General features: G+C 42.6%; 1 protein-coding gene across 2 annotated transcripts; it reads left to right on the forward strand.

The window, feature by feature from the left end:
- Positions 1 to 3,833: 3,833 nt before the first annotated feature.
- LOC115170026 (CMRF35-like molecule 5) lies at positions 3,834 to 9,857 on the forward strand. Of its 2 annotated transcripts, XM_029726258.1 has the most exons (6): positions 3,834 to 4,006; positions 4,282 to 4,629; positions 6,831 to 6,974; positions 8,034 to 8,138; positions 8,364 to 8,413; positions 9,114 to 9,857. In XM_029726258.1, the coding sequence occupies exons 1-6, from the start codon at positions 3,961 to 3,963 to the stop codon at positions 9,438 to 9,440; spliced, it is 1,020 nt and encodes a 339-aa protein (XP_029582118.1). In that variant the 5' UTR covers positions 3,834 to 3,960; the 3' UTR covers positions 9,441 to 9,857. The 2 variants fall into 2 exon arrangements, with proteins under 2 accessions (XP_029582118.1, XP_029582117.1); XM_029726257.1 differs by lacking the exon at positions 3,834 to 4,006 and having other exon boundaries at positions 4,030 to 4,629.
- The last annotated feature ends 1,684 nt before the right edge of the window (positions 9,858 to 11,541 follow it).

The raw sequence follows: 11,541 nt of genomic DNA on the forward strand, positions 1-11,541 counted from the left end.
TGCCCTCTCTCTCCAGGGTCTCCTATGGATGGTCATAACAAAAAATGTATCAGTCTTACAATGTTCCATGTAGAAAATGGTACAGTGAAACATAGACAGACTTTTAAAGAGATAAAGAATAAGATATTGATGATCTACAAGGTAATCTCTGCACCCAGAATCCAATCGGTCCACTAACCCATAGAGCAATGGAAAGGGATCATCGATTGCCATGGAGATGTCTGTGCAGAATTTCTTGAGCTGTGAACACGATTCAGAATCCCAGAAACCTCGACTCTGGACATGGCTCACAGTTAGCATAAATAGTAAGGTGTTTATTAATATTTGAGTTTAAGCTAGAGATATGTTTTATTGCATGGGCTGCATCTCAATCCACCGTATCCACGTATGCCGCAGAACTACAGTGCTGTTTGTAAGATATGAGACATCCCAAAAATGGGTCTTCTCACGAAAACGTCTGATGCATCCGAACGGTTTGGTTTTGCTCTATGACCCACCATGAGTGCCATGGGATTCGTCGGAAGTCAGTAACACCGATGTTCCAACTTTTGTCTGTAGCATCCGAACCATTTGGGCTACAAACTAATATGACCCCACTGTAGAAAGTGGAGACTGTCACAAACACAATTGTGTTCACGTGACTCATCTGAAGGTAACCCAAATGAATGGAAGTATGGAGGCAGTTTTGTGGCAACAAAAATAAGGGGTTAAAACTTCTTCGGGATCAGTGTTCCTTCCACGGGACGGTTGAGCTAACGTAGGCTAATGTGATTAGCATGAGGTTGTAAGTAACAAGAACATTTCCCAGGACATAGACATATCTGATATTTGCAGAAAGCTTAAATTCTTGTTAATCTAACTGCACTGTCCAATCTATTACAGTGAAATAATACCATGCTATTGTTTGAGGAGAGTGCACAGTTTTGAACATGAAAAGTTATTAATAAACAAATTAGGCACATTTGAGCAGTCTTGATACAACATTTTGAACAGAAATGCAATGGTTCATTGGATCAGTCTAAAACTTTGCACATACACTGCTGCCATCTAGTGGCCAAAATCTAAATTGCAGCTGGGCTGGAATAATACACTATGGCCTTTCTCTTGCATTTCGAAGATGATGGTTCAACAGAAAATACAAAAGAAAGGTTGTTTTTTTCTTTGTATTATCTTTTATCAGATCTATTGTGTTATATTCTCCTACATTTCCACAAACGTCAAAGTGTTTCCTTTCAAATGGTACCAAGAATATGCATACCCTTGCTTCAGGGCCTGAGTTACAGGCAGTTAGATTTGGGTATGTCATTTTAGGCGAAAATTGAAAAACTTCTTAGGGATAGGCATTCCGTCAACGGGACAACTGAAAATCATGTAGCGCCGTGTGTCATGATCGCACATTTTAGAGAAACAACAAATGTTGGTTCATATAAGTGTCTTATACTGGCTGAAAGTATAAATTCTTGTTAATATAACTGCACTGTCCAATTTACAGTAGCTATTACTGCGAAAAAATGCCATGCTATTGTTTGAGGAGAGCTCAAAACAACAAGACACTTTTCACCACGACAGGTTTGATAAATTCACCTCTGAAGGTAAAATTTGTACTTACATTCTGAAATCTTGCTCTGATTTATCATCCCAAGGGTCCCAGAGATAACATGAAGTGTCGTTTTGTTAGATAAAATCTTTTTTCATATTCTAAAAAGGTCTCTGTGAAAATCTAACCCTAAACGTTGTTTCAACCAGTCAAATTACTTTTGTATTTATTCTTCAGAGATCCTAGAACGTAACCAGACTTCACTATATCATTAGGAGTGTAGTATATCCTATAGGACACCAAATTTGGTCAGAGAGCGACGCCTTCATGGCGCGCCGATGATACGGGCGGCCTTCACTTGATTGACTATAACTTTGTCAAATAAGCATCTGTCGCACAACGCCATATCTGTCACACAACTAACCCCATATCTGTCGCACAACCCCATATCTGTCACACAATTTTGCTGCTAACCTTGTGCGACAGCAAGCCTTTTTCTTTTGGACAAAAATTGCAAGAATATGGAGAGTTATGAAGTTATGAAAACTGGGTGTTTTGCAAATGGTAGCCATTTACAATATGGCTACTAATACTATAAAAGCTAAATCAAAGTCCAAATATACAGATTTAACAATATTCTTGCAGAAAAATGTAATGTAAATGTAAACGTGTCCTTCACGATTTGGCCAAATGTACCTGGGTGACTTCACACTAAATGTCATGTAGCTTGCTCATACTTCAAGTTATCAGTCTGAAACTTTGCACATACACTGCTGCCCTCTTGTGGACACCATAGGAATTACAACTAGAGTGATGGCTATATTTGGGACCTTTCGGGACCTTTCTGTAGCATTTCAAAGATAAATCAATCAATCAAATGTATTTAAAAAGCCCTTCTTACATCAGCCGATGTCACAAAGTGCTGTACAGAAACCCAGCCTAAAACCCCATACAGCAAGCAATGCAGGTGTAGAAGCACGATGGCTAGGAAAAACATAGAAAAAAATATCCCTATAAAGGCCAGAACCTAGAAACCAGAAGGCCAGAAACCTAGAGAGGAACCAGGCTATGAAGGGTGGCCAGTCTTCTTCTGGCTGTGCCGGGTGGCGATTATAAGAGAACATGGCCAAGATGTTCAAATGTTCATAGATGACCAGCAGGCTCAAATAATAATAATCACAGTGGTTGTCGAGGGTGCAACAGGTCAGCACCTCAGGAGTAAATGTCAGTTGGCTTTTCATAGCCGATCATTCAGAGCATCTGTACCACTCCTGCTGTCTCTAGAGAGTTGAAAACTGCAGTTCTGGGACAAGTAGCACGTCCGGTGAACAGGTCAGGGTTCCATAGCCGCAGGCAGAGTAGTTGAACCTGGAGCAGCAGCACGACCAGGTGGACTGGGGAAAGCAGGGAGTCATCAGGCCACGTAGTCCTGAGGCATGGCCCTAGGGCTCAAGTTCTCCGAGAGAGTGAAACAAAGAAATAGAGAAAGAGAGAAAGAAAGAGAGAAAAAGAGAGAAAAAGAGAGAGCATACTTAAATTCACACAAGACACCGGATAAGACAGGAGAAATACTCCAGATATAACAGACTGACCCTAGCCCCCCGACACATAAACTACTGCAGCATAAATACTGGAGGCTGAGATGGTAGAATTTTTTTTTTAAACGGTTGTTTTTTTCTTTGTATTTTCTTCTACCAGATCATTTGTGTTGTATTCTCCTACATTCAATTATATTCTTCTACATTCAATTCACATTTTCCACAAACTTCAAAGTGTTTCCTTTCAAATGGTACCATGAATACGCATATCCTTGCTTCAGCGCCTGAGCTACAGGCAGTTAGAGTTGAAAATTGAAAAATAATTCCATATCTAAGTTTATAATATAAGGATCTATAGCTTATTAATCATTTACATTTTCATCATTTCACAGACGCTCTTATCCGGAGCGACTTACAGGAACAATTAAGGTTAAGTGCCTTGCTCAAGGGCACAGACAGATTTTTCATTTAGTCTGCTTGGGGATTTGAACCAGCAAGCTTTCAGTTACTGGCCCAATGCTCCTAACTGCTGGGCTACCTGCCACCCTAATTAATAACCATTAATACATATTTTAAAAGTTGTTTGAATAACTGTCCATATATATTATGATTAATGAATGACGAGAAAGCTATTTATAAATTACTCATATACGGTTTATTGCTGAATGTTATTAAAACGTTTTACAGAGTAGTGAAATGATTTCAGGAAGTACTTAATCAAACAGCAGGACTTCCTGCACTACACACACTAACAGAGTGGTTCTCATACACACTGCAGGAGCAGACCTTCCTGTACTGGGGTGGTAACTGGACGTAGAAGTATTGAGGGGACTGGAGTAAACAGGGTCTAAAGAGACTTGAACTAGCTGGGAGCCACAAGTCATCATGGTTATCCTGCTGGTCCTCACACTGAAGATTGTCCTCCTCTTAGGTGAGTACATCAGACTGAATGAACATATCTCCAGTGACTCCTCTATAGTTGGATACATTTGGTTATAACATTTTACAGTGTAACTCCATTCACTCACTGATAATGTTGTTAGATAAAGGGGAGGGGACACTGAGGAACACAAGGTCCAGTATGTACTGATGAATGTGATGGGGAACACCAGTGGTGTACCAGACCAGAATCCACTCTTACAGTATGTGAAATGGAAGCTGGGGTGTTTGTACTGTTTGTAATGAGACTGTTGGTGTGTCCTACAGCTGCTGTGTGGAGTGTGTGTTCAGCAGAGTTGATCACAGTGGAAGGATATGAGGGGGGCAAAGCAGAGATCAGATGCCCCTATAAAGAGGAGTGGAGGAGCCACCAGAAGTACCTCTGTAAAGGGGTTTGTCCTATTTTTAATAAAGACAAAGTTATTATGACTGAGGAGGGGGAAAACAGCACTTCTAGAGGGAGATACTCTCTGAAGGACAACAGAGAGGAAAGTGTCTTCATTGTAACCATCACGAACTTGACATTACATGATGCTGGGAGATACTGGTGTGGAGAGGAAACAGGCAAATGGAAACTAGATCACTACGTTGAAATCAACCTTATTGTCTCTGAAGGTACTGTAAACCTTTCATTCTCATTTTCAAAACTTTATCATTTCCAAACTAAACATATTATAATACACATTCCTAATCAAGCTTCCCCACTTGTCCTGAATCCTAACTTGAGATCCCTGCACATTAGTACATTTTTATCCACATTATTCAGTGACACAATGCATGAGTTTTGTACATGTTGACTTAAAGGGGATTGCTGTGATTGCTACATACTGTACTTTTAAATTATTTATATTTGCCCTTTGATTCTTGAAGAATATAACTTATAAATGCCTCATGAGCTTAGTTAAACCGTCATACCCCACTAAAACTCAAAATATACTTGTTTTACTCCATTGTTTGTAACCAATGTAATTCTTAACATAAACACTGTAAAGACTCAAACCATGGATAAAACTACAATGTTGATCTTGTGGATGGTCAGTCCTTGCATCTATAACTCTGTTTATAAATGTTAGTGGTTAAATTTCTCCAGCCCAAACCCTCAGCTGTTTACCAAAAACAGTGATGGGGTGTCGACTTTGTTGTTGTTTGATCTGCAGATTTTCCCTTTAAGGGAACTGCATCTCAACAAGATTCCACCCTAAATGAGGCCAGGTCATTCAACTTTCGTGAACAATGTGATCAAACACACCACACAGATCACATCATTAATACATTAGACAAGGAAGTTTCATGGTGTATAATTCTTTGTCATTGTAATTTCCCAAACCACTCTAGTTCTGTTATGACATAGAATCATCTTGTAATAAATTGGTTGAACATGTTTCTGAGCGCTAGGCCTAGATGTTTGTTTAAAATGACAGATTGTTGTTGTGAGAACCTCACTGAAGTGACAGGCTGTGAAGAACCGTCAGTCTCCATCCATTGTGTGTATGAAGAAAAGCATGAAAACAATGACATGTAAAAGTGACAAAAACCAAAAGCCAGAACGGGAGGTTCTAACTGTTCGACAACAAGACAGCCAGCGTTGTCAGCGTTACCATCACCAGCCTAATCCAAGAGGATGCTGGGAGATGTCTCTGTGGAGTGCAGAACAACCACACTCTTCATACCCCGTCAGCAGTCCAGCTAGATATCAAGAGTAAGGGTTCTATTGCATGAGCCTGTTCTGCATTGTGAGACAGATTGAGCAGGACAAAACTTAACTTTCTGTGTGATGTATTGCATGTTTATATGTCTGTCTCGGATTCAGAAACCTGCCAGTATTACTCAGTCTTCAGTTGTTGTATATTTAGGGTCTTTTCTCCTGTGTATGAGAGAGAGAGAAACAGAGAGAGAGAGAGATGTGGATCTTTAAATGACAACTACAATATCTGAACAGGAAGAGCAGATACCACACATCCTTCTATACGTCTGCCAGTGAGTGTATTGGTCAGGGTACTTTTACATTTCAGGAAGTATACAGAAATTCAGCTTCTCTTTAATGCTTATCATTAACCATGCTTCCATCCACAGTTTTTATGCGAGTAAAGTTGTACCATATGACAAAAAAAAAATCAGGACAGATGTGATGGAAACAGGAAGTGTCGGTACAATTTTATAAATGCTGACAGATAATTTGTTCTTTCGACATGGTTGGGTCTTTTTGTGTCGGTAAAATTAATTTTGCGAGAAATAGCAGTGGAAACACCTTTATGCACTAACGTTTATTTAATAAAGATCATATCGAAGTAAACTAGGAGACAAGCAAATATTCTCACACTTATCCATAATAATCTCATAGTGAATACTAGCCTACGCAGTACCCTCACAGCCGACTGTATCTTTGAGCTGTTGGCTAGAGCACACATGCCAAGTCCAGAGGTGAAACAGTCGCTATATAACACAGCAGTTTTTGGGAAAACTATTGGTGGAGTTGAAAATGATGGAAACACATTGAACTTCAGATTTTTATTCTGTACATGAAAACAGAAGCGAAAAAGTACATTTTGTGTGAAGTACGTCATCACGTTCCGCAACAAGTTTGTTAAGTGGAAACCGCTTATTCTTTATGCAGATTTTATAATATTTGCATGAAAATCTGTCACCAATTGGAGGGAAACCTAGATCAAGACAAGTCATTTTGGAATTTGGTTAACTTCCTTAATTGACTGTAATTGAAATGGAATTGACCCCAACCCGGGTAGTATTTGAGTAATTTCATCTGTCACACACTCAAGCATACTATATGTGTCTCTTTCTCTCCCTCTAAAACCCAGTTTCACCAGCTCTATCATCCCCACCTACCACCACCACCTCACCACCTACTGCCAACTCCATCTCACCCTCATCCATGTCTTCACCATCACCCTCATCCATGTCTTCACCATCACCCATCTCACCGTCAACACACAACAGATCTGGTGAATAAACAATGAGCCTTTTTACACTATGCTAGTTTGTAAACACATTTTTGAAGTGTAAAGACACAGATCTGGGGTCAAATCTGACTTTGGAATCAGATTCCCAGGGTCTAAAAAGACTTGAACTAGTTGGGAGCCACAAGTCATCATGGTTATCCTGCTGGTCCTCACACTGAAGATTGTCCTCCTCTTAGGTGAGTACATCTGTCACGTTCGTCTAAAGGAGTAGACCAAGGCGCAGCTTAGAGTTCCACATGTTTAATAAATATGAAACTCACCAAAACAATACAGACGAAAACGAAGCGTGACATTCTGTGCTGCTCACAGGCAGCTACACAAACACAATATCCCACAAAACACAGGTGGGAAAAGGCTGCCTAAGTATGATTCCTAATCAGAGACAACGATAGACAGCTGCCTCTGATTAGGAACCATACTCGGCCCAAAACAAAGAAATACAAAAACATAGAAAAAGGAACATAGAACGCCCACCCTAGTCACACCCTGGCCTAACCAAAATAGAGAACAAAACCCTCTCTATGGCCAGGGCGTGACAACATCAGACTGAATGAACACATCTGCAGGTATTGTGGGAATCTATTGTGGGACACTCATACCAAAACTATGTCTCTCCGAAAGCACATGTCCCTGCAAGAATAACTTTAATACTAGTACACAGCATTTGTTGTGTTAGCCAACTGAAGACTTAAACTCTTTAAAAATATCAACACGTTTGTGAATTGATGCCTAATTCAAGTGTGCAATATGGTTTAGATGAGAATCTCCTGTATAGTTTGAACAGCTAGCCTTCTTTTGTCAGTCTGCATACTATGGTGTATACAGTATGCTAATAACTGCACCCAGACATGAAGCATGAATGTTGGCCAGCACATCCAAGGCTAATATCAGGACAGGATGTAAACAGAAAAGTTACACATCTGATGAGGAAGAGAGGAAGATCTTACTTCACATATTAGTGTAAAAGGCCCTATGTAAGTTGAACAGAAGTGCTGATTGTAAAGTATGTGTTCTAATGGTACTGTTTGTGTCTGTGTTCAGATACATCAGTGGTCATCATAGTATCTGCGATTCTGGTCATGCTGCTATTGGTGCTTGTGGTCAGCCTGCTCACAGTCTATAGATGGAAACTCAACCAGGAAACAGGTGGGTAATAATCTCCCTCACACACACACAAGGGGAAGTTACTCACACCCCGTCTTCAATTCCAAGAATCCATTTGCATGTACAATCCTCCTTTGACCCTGGTTGAGAAATAGAGGTGTCATTGTGAACAGGGCTCTGAAAACCACCTGAACAGACTGCTGCAGCCCAATAGTAACATGTGTGAATTGTATGACAGTCTGTGTATGTGTGTGTTGTGTTCCACAGCTGACTCCTCAGCACCCAGGGTGAACACAGACACTAGGATCAACAGAGAGGTCAGTGTGTGTGTGTGTGTGTGTGTGTGTGTGTGTGTGTGTGTGTGTGTGTGTGTGTGTGTGTGTGTGTGTGTGTGTGTGTGTGTGTGTGTGTGTGTGTGTGTGTGTGTGTGTGTGTGTGTGTGTGTGTGTGTGAGTGAGTGTGAGAGCGAGAGAGAGAGAGAGAATGATCTAATCTATGTTCCACAGCTGACTCCTCAGCACCCAGGGTGAACACAGAGGTCAGTGTGTGTGTGCGTGCATGGGCCGGCCTGCGTGCGGCGTTGTGTGTGTGAGTGAGTGAGTGTGTGTGTGTGTGTGTGTGTGTGTGTGTGTGTGTGTGTGTGTGTGTGTGTGTGTGTGTGTGTGAGTGGGAAAGAGAGAGAGAGAGATCATGTTCTAATCTATGTAAAAAACTGGGTGGTTTGAGCTCTGAATGCTGATTGGCTGACAGCCATGGTATTTCAGACCGCATACCGTGGGTATAACAAAACAATTATTTTTACTGCTATAAATATGTTGGGTACCAGTTTATAATAGCAATAAGGGACCTCAGGGGTTTGAGGTATATGGCCAATATATCACAGCTAAGGGCTGTATCCAGGCACTCCGCGTTGCGTTGTGCGAAAGATCAGCCCTTTGCCATGGTATATAGACCCCCTCGTGCCTTATTGCTTAATTCTTTCCTCCCTCATTTTGTCCTCCTGTCCCTCTCCTCCAGTGTTGTCATGGTGATTGTGACTATGAGGAGATAAAGGACCGCCCGCTACTGTCCAGCTCAGGTGGTGAGACCACCACCATCTACTCCACCGCCAACTTACCCACAAGCCCTTCTGACTCTCTCAACTATGCCAGCGTCAACTTCCACAAGGACGCCAGCTTCCCCAATGAAACCACTGTCGCCATCGCTAAAGAGGGCACCTCTTCTGGGGACTATGCCACTGTCAACGTCAGTCAAAAGCCTGCCTACTCTACTGTTAATCATCCACACAACTCCTCTGAGGCTCCTCCCATCTACTCCACATTGAGCATAACCAGAGACACCTGAGTCACTGACAACCAATCACGAGGGACATACACACATTGGCAACCAATCATAAGTGACATATTATTATAATAGTTATAACTATATGTTCCACCGACAGCCTCTGTTTTTAGAAAACAGCTGCACGATCAGGCCCTGAGTTCCTGATAGCGATGGAACTTAGGCTTACGAGTGTTTTAACGATGTGTGGTTCCTACAACAGCCGAAGATGTAACCTGCGTTTCCCACGCAGCTAGAACGTTCGCTAAGTGATTAATTGGACCATGTGTTGATACTGATAGGATGGAAAGAAAGGCAGTGTCACTTTCTCCATTCAAATCTTACCTTGGCATTAGAATTATTGCACAATATTGATGACTGTTCAGCTCCTAGAGAGATATACTGAACAAAGAAATAAACGCAACATGCAACAATTTCAAAGATTTTACTGAGTTACAGTTCATTTACAGAAATAAGCCAATTGAAAGAAATGAATTAGGCCCTAATCTATAGATTTCACATGACTGGGCAGCGGCGCAGCCATGGGTGGGCCTGGGAGGGAATAGGCCCACCCACTTGGGAGCCAGGTCCACCCAGTGCGGAGCCAGGCCCAGCCAATCAGAATGAGTTTTTCTCCACAAAAGGGTTTATTACAGACAGAAATACTCCTCAGGGATGTGAACAAACTTGCGCACAAAATATGAGAGAAATAAGCTTTTTGTACGTATGGAACATTTCTGGGCTCTTTTATTTTAGCTCATGAAACATGGGACCAACACTTTCCATGTTGTGTTTATATACACTGCTCAAAAAAATAAAGGGAACACTTAAACAACACAATGTAACTCCAAGTCAATCACACTTCTGTGAAATCAAACTGTCCACTTAGGAAGCAACACTGATTGACAATAAATGTCACATGCTGTTGTGCAAATGGAATAGACAACAGGTGGAAATTATAGGCAATTAGCAAGACACCCCCAATAAAGGAGTGGTACTGCAGGTGGTGACCACAGACCACTTCTCAGTTCCTATGCTTCCTGACTGATGTTTTGGTCACTTTTGAATGCTGGCGGTGCTTTCACTCTAGTGGTAGCATGAGACGGAGTCTACAACCCACACAAGTGGCTCAGGTAGTGCAGCTCATCCAGGATGGCACATCAATGCGAGCTGTGGCAAGAAGCTTTGCAGTGTCTGTCAGCGTAGTGTCCAGAGCATGGAGGCGCTACCAGGAGACAGGCCAGTACATCAGGAGACGTGGAGGAGGCCGTAGGAGGGCAACAACTCAGCAGCAGGACCGCTACCTCTGCCTTTGTGCAAGGAGGAGCAGGAGAAGCACTGCCAGAGCCCTGCAAAATAACCTCCAGCAGGCCACAAATGTGCATGTGTCTGCTCAAACGGTCAGAAACAGACTCCATGAGGGTGGTATGAGGGCCCGACGTCCACAGGTGGGGGTTGTGCTTACAGCCCAACACCGTGCAGGACGTTTGGCATTTGCCAGAGAACACCAAGATTGGCAAATTCGCCACTGGCGCCCTGTGCTCTTCACAGATGAAAGCATGTTCACACTGAGCACGTGACAGACGTGACAGAGTCTGGAGACGCCATGGAGAACGTTCTGCTGCCTGCAACATCCTCCAGCATGACCGGTTTGGCGGTGGGTCAGTCATGGTGTGGCGTGGCATTTCTTTGGGGGGCCGCACAGCCCTCCATGTGCTCGCCAGAGGTAGCCTGACTGCCATTAGGTACCGAGATGAGATCCTCAGACCCCTTGTGAGACCATATGCTGGTGCGGTTGTCCCTGGGTTCCTCCTAATGCAAGACAATGCTAGACCTCATGTGGCTGGAGTGTGTCAGCAGTTCCTGCAAGAGGAAGGCATTGATGCTATGGACTGGCCCGTTCCCCAGACCTGAATCCAATTGAGCACATCTGGGACATCATGTCTCGCTCCATCCACCAACGCCACGTTGCACCACAGACTGTCCAGGAGTTGGCGGATGCTTTAGTCCAGGTCTGGGAGGAGATACCTCAGGAGACCATCCGCCACCTCATCAGGAGCATGCCCAGGCGTTGTAGGGAGGTCATACAGGCACGTGGAGGCCACATATACTACTGAGCCTCATT

This window comes from Salmo trutta, chromosome 31 (assembly GCF_901001165.1).
Source record: "Salmo trutta chromosome 31, fSalTru1.1, whole genome shotgun sequence".
Taxonomy (NCBI): Eukaryota; Metazoa; Chordata; class Actinopteri; order Salmoniformes; family Salmonidae; genus Salmo; species Salmo trutta.

Coding starts and splice junctions, on each gene's coding strand:
- LOC115170026 (XM_029726257.1), top strand. CDS start 4,227: ATGGAAGCTGGGGTGTTTGTACTGTTTGTAATGAGACTGTTGGTGTGT. Junction 4,630..6,830: donor CAACCTTATTGTCTCTGAAG/GTACTGTAAACC, acceptor TCTAAAACCCAG/TTTCACCAGCTCTATCATCC. Junction 6,975..8,033: donor GTCAACACACAACAGATCTG/GTGAATAAACAA, acceptor GTCTGTGTTCAG/ATACATCAGTGGTCATCATA.